This window comes from Cavia porcellus, unplaced genomic scaffold, assembly GCF_034190915.1.
Source record: "Cavia porcellus strain 051 isolate PalLab524CR breed Dunkin Hartley unplaced genomic scaffold, mCavPor4.1 scaffold_19, whole genome shotgun sequence".
NCBI lineage: Eukaryota > Metazoa > Chordata > Mammalia > Rodentia > Caviidae > Cavia > Cavia porcellus.
The window spans coordinates 47,069,436-47,084,249 of record NW_026947502.1 but is presented as its reverse complement, the minus strand read 5'-3'; the positions used below and the strand labels follow the sequence as shown (position 1 = coordinate 47,084,249).

The following is a 14,814-nucleotide window of genomic DNA, read 5'->3' as shown; positions in this document are numbered from 1 at the left end:
CATCTCTATCCCATCTTTCTAATCTCATCACTGCAGAACCTCTTTACCCTGCCTGGAAGCGCTCAGATCCAGAGGTGACTCTTTCATGACCTTTCACTACTTCCCCCCTCCCACTGTGGAAACCTGGAAGCTGACCATCACATCCTCCCCAACACCTCCCTGGACCACAGGTCCTCACACTGGAATCTCTGTACCCTTAAAACCTGAGCTCAGCGCTTTGCTTCTATTATAGCCCCCGCTTATTAATATATGTTATTTGGCAGGTGAAGCACTAGGTATCTTGTACATGTTTCCTTCTTAATCCTTGAATTGCCCTTTAAAAGGATACTAGAAGCATCCTTTTACAGAAAAGTAAAATGAGAGTGAATGAACAGAATGCCTGAGATTGCAGGAAGCTGGAATTTCATTGAAGGTCTTCATGACACAGTAACATACCTGCTTCCCAGCAGGAGTTGGAGGATCTCCTGAGAGAACACAGTCTCTCTAACCTCATCGCACGTAACTGGCTAGGTGCTTTGTACAGGGCCAGTGCTAAAGAGCCTTGGTTCACTACTGTCTTCCTGCCACCATGCCTCTCACTTCTTAAGGGGTTTTACAGATTGTCTTAATTGAAACTCAAAGCTATTAAACTGGGATGGTTCCTGGAGTCTTTGTGGAAGATACTTTGAAAAAAAAGTACTGAAGTTTATGATAGAGAGCAGCATCTTCTTTGGGAGTAACTTGACTTACAGAGAGGTAAGAAGGAAGATCACATTTCTGAGGAGTGGCTGGGAGCCAGCTGTCCAATACTGAGACTGAACTCTGGGTTTCATTTCATTTAGTTTTTCAACACTTATTTGATGAGCACCTTTGATGTCTCAGGCACATGTGTGGAATGAGCAAAGCACAAATATGGGTAAGAGGGAGCCTCTGTCTTCAGGGAGCCTCCTTCACACTGGATGAGGAATGTGAGGTGACAAGAGGGGTGTGGAGTTCTCTGCCATGCTGGTGGGCCAGGGGCACATGGGCACAGCCCTTTTGAGCATCTATTCTTTCTCTTCTTTGTCCTGAGCATCCAGTTCTTCAATGAATACACAAAGAGCACGCAACCAAAATAACAGACTTCGTAGGTAATAATATAGAGAGAAATCTCTGTGCCTGAAACACTGGGTCCTTTCTGCTCTTCTTGGACTGAAGGTTGGTGATGGATGTAGAATGAGAGGATGGGGTGAGGCATCAAAGAGGAGGAAGGAAAAGGGTGAAGTTTTGTCATAGTGAGTCTGCCTAAGTTTGGGGATTTATTGATTTATAATTAATGACTGACTTCCAGGCACAAGGCTTTGCTCAAACATAGCATCTCTGAGATGCTTCTTCCAAGAGGTGAAATGAGTTCTTAGTGATAACACTTGGGCCAGTCTCCCACACAATGATGAGTGTTAGGCGTCAGGAAGCAAGGGCAGGACCAAGGGGTGGGTCAGGATTTAGGGAACTGGGCCACTGTAACAGAGCTACAGAATAGAGACTGAGGGTTTGAGATGAGCTAGGAGTACTGGATTCTCCAACCAGCACCCCTCTCTAATGAGGCACAGTTGTCCCACCTTATCACAGGCCAAACTCCACTGACCCAGCCCAAGCATGCACAGACCTGGGTACTCACTGCCACTAGGCCCATGGTCAGGCTGCACCCTCTCCCTGGGAGGCCTCCTCTCACCTTCCAGGTTCCTTTCTTCTCTTCACCACTTGAGACTTTGTACTCTAAAGTAGAGAACTATTAAATTCTATCTTTCCTTGTTTCTGCTTATTCTTTCAAAGCTCTACCACTCACCAAAATGACTACCCTCACCTTGATCTCTCCAGTGTTCCTCCTGACCAGCACTGTGAGCTTCAGTCCCCTCAATATTCCTAGCCTCTTGCACAAAGACTGGTAAACAGTGCAAATTCAGCCACTCTTATTGAATAACTTGGTATCTTGGCACCAATGGGAGGCACCAGTGCCTCTCACTCTGTCACCCATGACAGTAGTACTCAAAGACAGGATGAATTCTGAAGGGAGAGAGATCCAGAGTGAGAACTAGAGAGAGAGCCAGAGCCAGAGCCAGAGACCGAGACAGAGACAGAGACAGAGAAAGAGACAAGGAGAGAGAGAGAGAGGAAAGGAGAAAAAAAGGGGAGGGGAAAGGAGGAGAAGGGAGGGAAAAGAGAAGGAAGGCATGAAGGAGAGAGAAGGAAAGGAGAGGAGAAAAAGAAAGAGAAGAGAAAAGAAAGGAAGGTTACTCATTAAATGCATCTTTAGGAGAATTATTGTACACTAGTTGATAACAGCAATGGCTTCTGTAAGGTGAAAGAAGCTTCGTCTAACTAAGACACAGGAGGACTTTGCTATGCCCATCAACGCTCAAGCCTGTGCCAGTGCACACGGCAAGCACGGAAGACTTTCTCAGGAGACTAGTGATGGTCCTTTCCACTAACAGGCAGGAAAACTGTGGCCCAGTGCTGTCACCGGTGAGCCTCCTTGACTCACTACCTGACACGCTGCTTCATCACTGGGCTCTCACCATGTACCCCTCTTTTCCCTACCTCTCTGGCTCTGTTGGTACAATGTCTGAAGTGTACTACAGAGTGTGCTGAGTTCAGGAAGTATCACAGAGACACACAGAGTCCTGGAGGATGCATTTGGTCCCACTATGGCTATGCATTTCAGTGGCTATAATACACCTACACAGTGAAAGATACACACACGCAGCATCCCAGAGGGCCCAGGGGAGCTTGCATGCAGGAACTGAGGCCTGCTTATATCCTTAGGAGGTGCAGGCATTACAGAAACCTGTCTTAAATTTCCCAGACAATCATGTTCCTTCTGTAAGCATCTCAATCTTGGCTGCACATTAGGGCCACCACAAGGATACAGCTCTACAGAAGTCTAGAACATTTCAGCCTCTTTCGGTGAAACCCAGACCCCTGAACCCTTAAGGTAAATGACAGGTAATCAATATGCATCCATAGCTCGTAATCCTTTCATGCGAACAACCCTGGCTTAGTGCTTGTACTCATCTTTAAGAAAATTTCTCCCATATTGCACACCCATGTACACATGCACACGCACATACACACACACACACACACACACACACACACACACACACATACACACACACACACCTGCAGGGTCTTCTCCTGCTTTAAATGCTGGATCTGCCCCACCCATACAAACAGTCTTTCCTGAATACTCAACAGGGTACACAGGAATCACAATAATAGCAACACTGACAACTGAGAATTTTGAGGTGCTGTGTCTGGGAGTGTTATGGTAATTGAATCCTTCTATCAATTCAAACAGTTGGCACTGTTATTTCCAACTCTGTTCTATAGATGGGAGGTTATGCATGGCCACAAGATTTCTGATGCCTGGAGTCAAGTGGTGCGGTTTCAAGGTTGCCCAGTTCCCCCTCCTACTTCACTACTGACCCTATCATACTGGCTTGGTGACTGCCATCCTGCTGCCTGCAGTACAATCTCAGAGCCTGCTCAGCCTTCACTGATGCAGCACTGGGGGAGTGGGTGGAAGACAGGGTCTCCTGCACTCCCTGAAAACTTCCAGATACTCTTAGAGGCTGTAGCCATGCTGAAAACCAACTCCTTAACCTCTTTCCCTTGTCTCCACTCAGATGTTCAATGATGCAAATTTCAGGTTTATAAGCTTACCTATTCATTTGAGTCAGGTCCAAAGACAAGTTGGTAACAGAAATTTTAAGTCTTGGAATATTTTAGCCAATAAGCAAAACCCAATGGCTCGAATTGAATTCATTTAGATAATTCTTTTGGAGGATAATTTTCTTCCTGCCATTAACTGGAGACTCATTTTGCATATTTGCTTCAGAAAGTACCTATCAGGCACCTAGGTTATTTTGGTAACCACCACAATAAAAATAGGACTTAGTGGCTTCATGACTAAGTAGAGGGAAGAAAAATGACACAAATCATACTTCACTGAGGCGAGGTGGGAATAGAATGTAGCACCATGAGACACGCAAGGCTGTGGGAGCTCCCAAATTCATGATCTCAGAGTTGGCTTGGGCCTCGTAGGCTGAGGCAGACTAAGTCAGCAATAAAACAAGGTAAGTCAGCAGAGTCCCAACAGAGATGAGCTCCACCCATACAAACAGTCTGCCCCATCCATACAAACAGTCTTTCCTGAATCCTCAACAGGGTACACAGGAATCACAATAGCAATACTGACAACTGAGAATTTTGAGGTGCTGTGTCTGGGAGTGTTATGGTAAGTGAATCCTTCTATCAATTCAAACAGTTGGTAGTGTTATTTGGTTCTGGTTTGCACCTCATAAACTTCTGGGAGACACCAAGTCTACTTGCCAGAGCTGTACCCTCCTAGCAGGAAATTCTAAAAGTAAGTGCCCTTAGCAAGCATAAGTGATTCTGGGCTTGCTGGAGGACACTGGAGTAAGAAGCACATTTTTGCCCCTGAAGAGAAGGAGGTGAAACACAGGGCTGGGGTACCTGAGGCATAGATAAGAGGTGAACCCATGCTTATGGTTTTGACTTTCATGCCAAGCAATCTGACTCTTCACCTATGGGTGACTAATCACCAGTAAGAGTTTTAAACCTGGACAGTGAGTGCAGTGACTCTGTGTGTGTGTCAGGGAGGGGGGTCAGGCTTACAGTACATGCTTTTATATTTTTCTTAGCAGCCCGCAGAAGTAAATCTAGGACTTAGCACCCACTAGACAAGGCCTTCACCACTGCATCACATCCCTAGCCCTACTACTGTGTATTTTGTGTGGGTTGGAGGCTGTGTGACGCAAAACAGAAGGCCCAGAAGGTCCCTGTCACACCTTGTGGTGACAGAGAGGCCCTGCTGAGTGGCTTGGAACATCACACTGTGGATGGGGAGACTTGCTGTGCCGAGTCAGCTCTCACGCTTGGCCTCGTGAAATGGCAGAGGGAGACAGGGGAGCAGCTAGGATATGTGGATGTCCTAGGATATGTAGACTGGAAACGCAATCCCTTTCCTGGCTTTTGGAGTTGAAAGAAGAATTTCCTGTGACTTGTTAGAGGATCTCCTGCCCCACTCAGACCAATGAAGGAGAGTTCACATTTTAACAGACACCCCCCACACATACATAATTCCTATGCACATTAAGGTTTGGGAAATCATAGAATTGCAAGGAGGAAAGGGTGTCATTCAAACCAATAGCAGGGCAGGCTTTAATTAAATAAGCTCTGAAGAGCCCTCCAGAAGCCTGGCTGCACAAGGGCATAGGAGCTAACCATACCACCATGGACAGCCACTCACTATAGAATCAATGCCCCCTGCTTAGGGGCTGAAGCCATCACAACCTGTGTCACTAACTCTAGCAAAAGGTGACTAGTGGAGAATGCATGCCACCTACTCATCTAGGGAGCAGCACATAGCAAGGGCGCGGTGCACACTGCTTGCCTTTTTCAACAGCTTATGGACAATGGATGGAGATTTAGAGACTCCGTTTTGTCCTTTGCCCCCTAGAAATTTCAGGCGAAATCTTCCATAGCGGGTACTTGAGCAGTCATTGGCCTCAAGGGGCCTAGTGTTTTAGTGGACCACTACTGGTAAGGATATTTCTGGGCTTGAAAGAAACAATGGTTTCTAAGACTGTCTGGCAAAGGACAGGCCAAAACAAAGAGGCAAACAAAAGAAACAAAAGCAAATAAAAAGACTTCCCCTAAACTCTACAACAGGCTGCTCAGAATCACTTACGCTTGCTAAGGGCACTTACTTTTAGAATTGCCTGCTAGGAGGGTGCAGCTCTGGCAAGTAGACTTGGTGTCTCCCAGAAGTTTATGAGGTGCAAACCAAAACAATAATTTAACTAAAGAAAATTGCAAATTATTGTATTTAAAAACAACAAAACAAGCAAGACATTGCTTTCCAGTAGCTACTCAGCTAGTATCTGAGGCTGAGGAAGGCTGCCCCACGCAGGTAGGGATTTATGAAAGCATGCATACCCTCTTCAGAGAGCACAGCCTTCCCCTAATCAAAGAGCCTGGGCAGCTGCTGCACCCCACTTTCTTTTTTTTTTTTTTTTCTTTTTTGGTCTTTTTCATTTTGGTTTTTTCATTTTTATTGGTATCGGGGATTGAATTCACGACCGCCTGCTTGCAAGGCAGGTGCTTATGCCACTGAGCTAAATCCCCAGCCCTGCACCCCACTTTCATAGCCTGCCCCCCACCTCAGGGTTTCATGCACTGGGTGCTGCAGCCGACCTGGCTCCAGGCGCCCAACAACACTCCAGTCTGCCTGACCTGGGCTCACGGCGCTGTCCCTCTGTCCAGGAGGCCCTGCTCCTGTGCCTGGCTTGTGTCCACCTGTTCCTTCACTGCAGCTTCACAGACAGCATCCTCACTTCCCCGGTTCCAGCATGGACCACAGTGCAAATTCTGCATTATTTAGGAACAAGTCTGTTCCTCACTAGGTTGTGAGTCCTGACTGATCTCTTCCATGTGAGGGGCCAGCACATAGCAGATGCATAGTAAATGTTTATCAGACTTACAGAGGGTGAGGTTTCCTGAGAAATTCTCTCTGGCTGTATAGTTCCAGCATCTCAAACCCACTCAAATCACCTGATACAGCTTATAGCCTCACACCCTCTGCCAAAAGCGAGTGCCTGACGTAAATATGCGCTCTAGTATTTAGGCCACAAGGTGGCGATGTTCTGCCTCCAAACACCTCTGGAGGCTGCAGGCTTGCTTTGGAAGCTATTGGGTTGGATGCATTATTTCTTCCACCCAGTCAGATAAGCCAGTCCTGTAGCAAAGCAAGGAGTAGACTGATGCTCATCCCATTCACCTCATCACCCTAATCACACACACAGCCACCTCCCTGCAGCAGTTGCCAAAAAGTATTTTGTAACAAAATGGAATTAACAAATAAAGCCCAAGGTAACAACATTCCCTCTGTTCTAAGGGGCAACATCACTGTAGTTTGGGGCATAATGTGAATGGAGGAAGGTGACTAGAAAGTCCCACAAGGTGTGTGTGATAAATGCTTGGGGTGGCCATGTCGTCTCCTCCCAGTGTCCCACTTGAACTCCTGCAGGAAAAACGTGTGACAAAGCAGCAGCAGAAAGGAGGAAGCCTCCCCTGGGGATCACTGCTTGCTTGAAGGAAGCTATGCTTTCCATCCTAAAGTAAACGGGGATAAGCGAGGACTTCCCTGCTCCCACTTCCAGACCTGCCATGAAGATGGTGTCCAGGGAGCCCTATACCAGCAGCAAGCAATGGACACATCAAGCAGGGACACTGCTCTCCCCACTGGTCAGGCTGCCTTAACCCCACTCAGCATTTACTGCCTCAGACACATTCCCTTTGTAGTACTGAGAGATACCATGAGTTCTGGAAGGTCTCTTTCATGGGTATCTTTAGATGCACTGTTATGATAGCTTTGTCATCTTAAACTGACTCAAAATGTTACCTTTAATATTCACATTGACTCTGGGAAAGGGCAAGAAGTAGCAAGATGCCATATCTGTGAATAAGGTGAACGATTTCACCCCATAATGGCTCTAAACCTGCTTTTCATTGGGTGGCCCTTGGCAGCAGCATTCACTGTATTTTTTTTTTTAATCATGCCTCACAGAGACACTAGTGAAAGTGGTCTTCCAGAACTGTTTTGGAAAGAGGCAAGAAAGATAGGATAAGTGTGTTCAAAGCAAGGCGGCGTATTTTGAGCTGTATCAATGTGTCATTTAAAAAAATAAATAATCACTGTATATTTTGAGCACACCAGGTATGTTTTAGTTTCCAGTTCCTTCCACAGAGCTTCTAAGACCCTTGTAACTTCCAGAATAATATGAGCATGTTTTATTAGTCGTATGTCCTTCCAAACCTATGGGGTTCATGATAATGAAATGAATTTTATAGGTCCATAGCCAGTTCTGGGGTGGAAGCAGATTGCCAGAAAAAGCTAATGCACCATCACAAAGTTGGAATTTTCTTTCCCAGTCTCTGGGGAAGAGAAAAGGAATGGGAATCATGTCAGTCGTCCAGCAGGTAAGCTTGATGCTTCATGCCTGTGTGTTAGAGCCACCATGCAAGTCAGCAGACCTCAAGACCCCAGACCTCCTTTGCCCAGATCCTGGCTCCCGTCCCCTGGTCTCTGCTTGTACCTTCACTCTCCTGCCTCCACGGTGAATCCACTGCCCCATGCAGAATGCTGAGGCTCGTTACTCCTTCAAGTCTGCATGTAAAACACCAGGGCCTGCTTTATGAAGAAGGAAAGGTCAGCCAGAGCCCAGTGACAATTATAACAAACACCATGGTTCATATGCACCCTATTTTCTGACCTGGTCCAGACCTCATGTGAGATTTCACAGATGTCACCTCTGTTCCCTGCCATGTAGTCTGATGTCGGAGAGTGAGAGGTTCAGCAGCAGAGGGGCACTGGCTGGACTCTTCTACCTATGAGGTCATCACTCTGTTCAAATGGCTCAACCTCTGTGACTCAAGTCCTGATTAGCCATCCACTAAGCAGGCTGGTCTCATAGAATTGTTTCCTTGAGTAGCTGAGGACACGCACAGAGAACGGCAGCCAGGAACCAGCCAGTGTGTGTCAGTCTCATGGCTAAGCAAGAAACACGTGGGTAAAATGAGACAGCTTCATCCCCACCTTCAAGGCAAGTAAATCAAGGTTCGTAAAGGTTTAGCAATTTGTCCAGAGTCACAGCGAGACAGCCTGAGTCCTGCCTCCAGCATCGGTTTGCTGTCTCTCATGCTAAGTAAACAACCTGACTTCCTTCCCATGTTAATGTGTATAAGAAAAACACTTCTTTACTCAGACCTTCCACAGCTTGGAGATACAAAGGTGCCCTTGAGATTGTAAGTGACAAGCATATGCATCTGTCCCATGCACTGATGACATATTCCTCATACATACAAACACCATAACCCAGTCCCCATAATGAAACTGACAATTTTTCCCCTTATAAATTGCTGGAATTATTCGCCTTCCGCAGTAGAAGTTTAAAGAACAGAACATACTCTTTCTTAGCAACCCAGAGTGAACCTGAATAAATTGCCTGACTTCCTGTGCTCTTAGTTCTGCATTTCTGTCACTGATTTTAGAAACTACCCAGCTGAACAGGAATCATAGACCCCTGTTAGCTCCCTACCGGCCTAGGCTCCTTGTTAAGTTATTTACGTTGGTTTCTAGAGATGTGAAGGAAGCCTTGTCTAGCTTGAAGAGGTCAAAGCCATTGATCACCTCACTCAGGCCACTGCAAGTGCCAGTGGGTGGCCTCCTGAGGTCAGAGGGCCAAAGCTTTACCATCTGGTCATTATAATACAGCTTTTCTGAACATAAGTTCTAGGAAGAAACAGAACATTGAATTTTGTATGTACTAGTCAGCTACTTTTTCTCTTTCCTTCTCTTTTCTCTTTCCCCATGCCTCAGAGCACCCTGTATTTTTTGCCCTTGGAGATTCCTACACCCTCTCCTGGGGAAGGCTGTTTAAGGCTTGTCCACACACAATAAATATTTTGCAAATCACTCTCTTCTGTGGAACTTGTAGCCTCTGTGATGGGTGCGATGGGCAGAAGAGGGCCAGTCTTGTGCCAAGACTGCTTCCCTTCCTCACACCTAAATCCATTCTCTACTTACCTGCAGCTCGGAGCACAGCTGAGAGAGTGTTTCTTCAACAGCAAGAGCCTCTATGAAGAAGAAAATAGCAAACCATTAAAATGAATCTGCAGAAAAATGCCACAGCTACAAATTAAAAGAAAACGCCTAAATTTCATGTTAGCATTGAAGTCACAGAGACAGACATAATGCCTGAACACTCCCCTTACAGAGGTGCTAGCTCATCAAGAGAACAAACCTGAAACCACAGACTGAGCTTGGGTTACTAGCCAGCATCGTCTCACAAATGCACTGATGAGAGAAAGTAGATCCTCCCAATTTGTGCAGCATGCCATGTGGTCCAAATTGATTTCAGACTGATTTGTGCTCCTTTAGGCACACACACACATGCACGCATGCACACATACACACACCCTTGTGCAATGGAGATGGGGGATGGATGTGTATCTGTGTCTTGGGTCAGAGAAATGCAGAAGCTTATTGTCAACTCCAGGTCTAAAGAAACATCATAACCTTCACGCCACCAACAGTGGGGTCTGTGCTATGCCATCTTACAGCAGTGATTGGAGGTTTCTAGTGATTGTGATTTGATGGTCACAGCTGTGGCTATGTTTCAACTCTCCCATAGCTCCGTGACACTGTAGTGAGTAATCTGCACATGGCTGTGGTGTGAGTTTTAAGTGAAGCCAGATGAATGTGAGCAGTCCCTCCTCACCACAGCATCAAGCAGAGGACACTGAGCACACGCTCCACCCGCTGCTGGCCGCTGGCCTGTGAACCCTATGAGGCATAGTAGAATGTCATGTGTACCACAGCTGTGTCCTCAGTGTCTCACACAATGCCTGGCAGAGAGTAAGTTCTCAGTAAAATATGATTGAAATATAAAGAGTGAAAGAAGAAACTTGGCTCTCAGGGGCAAAAAGAAAGTATTGCATAGGAAGCAAACTGCTGTTAGGCAACAGCCCTTCCCTCCAAGCTAGGCAGCTTGCTCTAATTTGTGTGTATCTACCACATACATAACACTCATAGCTAAAATCAAGCCAACGGCTGTCTAACTCAGAGAGCAGTGCTGCAAACAGGCTTGGGTCTAGGACTGATGAAACTAAATGCCAGGAGGTTTCAGAATTTAATGGAAACACTGCAAAGTGGCACCATTATTTTCCTTCACATGCCAGGGAATGTGTATAGAGAAGCTGAGGTGACCTTGCTCTCAGAAGCCAATCCTGGCAGGGCAGCACGTCATACAAACCCATCAGTGTTACGTATGTTCATTGCAATAATCGACAGGTTATGAGCACTTCCAAAGCCATGGTTACTCAGAAGGTGCTATGTAGGGATGTAGATAAGGATTTCAGGGTATCCAGCAGCATTCTGACACTGAAATAGGATTTCACTCTGAATTAACCCAGGCTCTGGTCTAGAAAACTTTAAGCAGAAACACGACACATCACCTATTGTGACTGAAGGTGGTGTGACAGAGGACCTGCCACAGGGGTTCAGTGGAGAATCTCTGTCATGTTTCTGTCACATATCTCTGTGTGAACTTTGGCAGTTATTCTACACTTCTGTGCTTTACATGGATCATTTGTCAATCAAGAGGGGTATAGGCTAATCATCTGTAAAATCTAACCTTTGGCAGATCCGTGTGCATGAATCAATTTGTTCTCAGATGACCAAATATGATAGATAGTAAGAAGTTTCCATAATCACTCATATTTTATGTATGGATGTGAAGTGTGATGAAAAAGTACAGTAAAGTCTGCTGCTGAATGCCATCCAACAGAAAGGCAAGATTATAGAAACAACACAGCACATCCTCTTCCTCATATTCCCCCAGCTGGCACTGTGTAACACCTGGCTCCTCCCCAAAGCCACAATGACCACGAATGATAAATATTTGGAATGAATTCAGGATACCCAAGAAGTCATGGAAGGACAATACAGACACTCATGAAAAGAGACTTCCGGAACTGCTTCAGGAAGTCGCACATCTGATGGGATCACTGTGTTTGAAGTTATGGGGAGATGTTTTTCAAGGGGATCAATGGCAATGAGTCTTTTACTGTACTTATTTTTTAACAATTAAACATTCACCATATTCCCCAATCATATCTCATAATGTAAGTGTGTATACAGTTCTTAGCTGTAGATTTATTAGCTCTTTATCAGGATTGTTTTACACTCATAAATTGCAAACCTGAGATTACAGCATAAGAAATTAATATAACCTGAGTACTTTCCTGTAAAAAGCATTTTAATGTGTAGTAGCTATTCAGTGAACATGCAGTTGGTGAATGGATGTGTGGAGGAATGTACCTGGAGCACTTGTACATTTCTTGCCTATATGTGGACTTCCAAGATTTTCTCCCACTGGAATGAAGTAGATCACTGCCTGAACAGCAGTGTCTTCATGATGGCATTTGCCAAGCATGCCAATGTTTCTCTCTTCTCACTTTAAAAGGGAAATGTTGGTTGCTGGGTGGGCACCTCTCTACTTCTCTTACCCAGGTCCATGTGGGGCAGCTCCGGGATATCCCTCATGATGACCAGGAAGTAGAGGCGAAGTCCCTGGTAGGCTTGGAGGAGCAAGAGACAAAGGTCACGGTGCCATTTGTGTGCCTGCTGCACGCAGTTCTCTGAAGGGACGTAGAAGCTTCCCTGTGGGGATGAGACAGAAATGAAGCTGAGGACTATGATGCTGGGCCAGGCTGCCCAGGGATTCTGCACTCCATGTGCTTGTGTCAATATCCGCAAGATACCTGGAGGCTCAAGAAAGTAAGTGTTCCTTAGAAAGCAGAGAAGAGTCAAACACTCCATCAAGAGAGAGGTCTGAGGTAAGTCTCTTCTTTATCCTCTCATGTGGGGAAAGAATAAAATCTTCCAAGCCTTTTTTTAAAAATCAAGTTCAAATTAAAATAATGATAATGATAATGATAATAATGCTAACAGCAAAGTATGAGGGTGAAGATGAGGCTGATGGTACCCTGACCTTGGAGGTTCATAACTGTGTCACTCCTAATCACAAGCTCCTTTTCCAACTACTGCAGAATATGTGACAAGAAGCGCAGACAAAGGAGGTGGGCTCCTGTTCATCAGTAGATACAGAATTCATGAAGGCCCTTGGAGCAGGTGAGTGGGTGGTAGATAGTGCTGAAAAGGAGAAACCATGCCCTGTGCAGTAGTGAGCTGCATGGGTGTTGGAGGAGTGCCTCACAGGAGCCCTAAATGCAAGCATGTAAAGCAAGAGGGCTCCTTGCATTCTGTTTTGTTAGTTGCTGCAGAAAGAGAGAATTACAACATGGTTTGTTTATCTAAGAAAAAAATGCTTAAACCTGCAAGGATCTTACATCTATAAGGAGAATGAAAAAATATTGATTTTGCCTTTCTTGCTAACCCAAGAAGATATTCTGGGTCATTTTAGAGACACTTATCCTGAAAGTAGAGGAAAGGAAGGCCAGGGAGAGAGGCTTGGACAGTGAGAAGTGAGAGGGTAGCCTGAGTATGCAGGACAATTCAGTGGCATTAGTATTTGCTTGTGTATCTCCTGCCCACACAGCCGGGAGGGGAGGAAGCAATGTCTCATCACTTCCTGTGTCCCTTTCCTCTCCTGCTGGAAGAAAGTCCAGTGCAGAATTGATGGAATCTCCTCTGGTATGCGTCCTGCTCCCCCTGGACTTTCCTCTCCTTGGTGCCACCTGAGAGGGCTGAACAGATCGAATGGAAGTTAACAACCATCCCTACTTCATCCAGAGGTGTTATGTGGGCCGACAATGGCGGGTATAACGACACTCACTCCTGCCACTGCATCTTGAAGTTTGGGTCAAGAGGGCTGTAAGGTGAGGAGACTTGGGTGGAAGGTGCAGGTCTGTGTTCACCTAGCTCTGAGACCATCATGGACAATCTCTCTAAGAAAATACCCAAAAGGTAGTTGTACACTCAGCAGCACTGCCTGTCAGGAGGGAAGGAACAGAGGGAAGGGTGGTATGCCCTGTAATACAGGCATCACAGGGGCCTCACTGATGACTGAAAAGGAGGTCATAATCACAAAGATGTTCAGCTGCAGGACAAGGACCAGATCCTAAGAAGAATTATGACCTTGGATGAGCACTGCTGTACACAAAGCAATGCATGGACTCAGTTTTGTGGTCCCAATATCTCCAGTAACATGAGGAAAGTTTGTCTGCAGTGCTGGGCAGCACAACCAAGTCCACTGGAGAGACCCTCTGTAATAACCTTCACTCCCGAGGCCTCACCTTCTCAGCTCTGAAATGGGTCCTGAATTATGAAGTTGCCAGATCCCTTCTGATTTGAAATGGAGAGACATTTGACAGGGGCTGGAATGCAAAGACTTGCCTCTTTCATAACCAGAAAATCCAGCCCATTAGAAGCCTGTGTACACCTGGCCTTCAGAGTAATCCATATATTCCTGTTTTTCACCCTTCCTGTTATATATTAACATCAAACACAATCAGTTGCAGAAAAACCAACAGAACTTTTGCACAGCAGGGAGTATATCCAACTCCCCGGGCCTGTGGAGCCAAAAGGAAACCATTGCTCATGAATCGCCTAGATGGTTCCATTATCCCGCATCTCATTTGACCTTCAACTAGCACAAGAAAGAGCAGCTACTCCAATTTTGTGTGTTAAAATGGAATGCAACTTTGGAAAGACAAACATCCCAGTATTACCGACGTGAACAATATAAAGTGCCTCATTGCTCTGAATCAATAATTTCTTATAGATACATCCATATAGATATGGGCTTGTGAATATGTACAGGCATGTTAATTTAATATATGTAAGTATATTCTGAAAAGCGAGCAAGTTCTGGACATTTCCCTGCTCTGGCTTTTATCATGTAACATGCCTTGGAGCTCTTTCTGAGCAGAATAGAGAGTCAGTCAAAGTAACTTCAGATTCTACTTCATGGATCAAAATATCATTACCCCAGCACAGAATGACTTGGATAAGTACACTTGGCTTGCCAGCAGGAGAAATAAGTCTAGAAATCCAGGCGCTGAAGCCAGGTACCCTCACTCAGTAGGCCATGAGACCTTCTGACAACTGTGCCTGGCAGAGAACAGATGCTTAACAAAGGTCTGCTGGCTTTGACAGAGGCATTAATCGAAGCCCTGAAGCATCTCCATTAGCCATGACTGAGCAGAAATGAAAGCAGAGCGGGAATTATAAAGGCATCGAACACAGCA

The 14,814-nt window shown here is 45.7% G+C and overlaps 1 protein-coding gene across 6 annotated transcripts in view; it reads right to left on the bottom strand.

Moving 5' to 3' along the window:
* Fam135b (family with sequence similarity 135 member B) overlaps positions 1–14,814 on the bottom strand; it is a 294,122-nt gene that overhangs the window by 41,079 nt on the left and 238,229 nt on the right. For all 6 annotated transcript variants that reach the window (XM_063231033.1, XM_063231029.1, XM_063231030.1 and 3 more), the window contains 2 exons: positions 12,112–12,265; positions 9,629–9,678 (listed from right to left, as the gene is read on the bottom strand). In XM_063231033.1, coding sequence (XP_063087103.1) covers positions 9,629–9,678; positions 12,112–12,265 — 204 coding nt within the window. The remainder of the gene's footprint in view (positions 1–9,628; positions 9,679–12,111; positions 12,266–14,814) is intronic.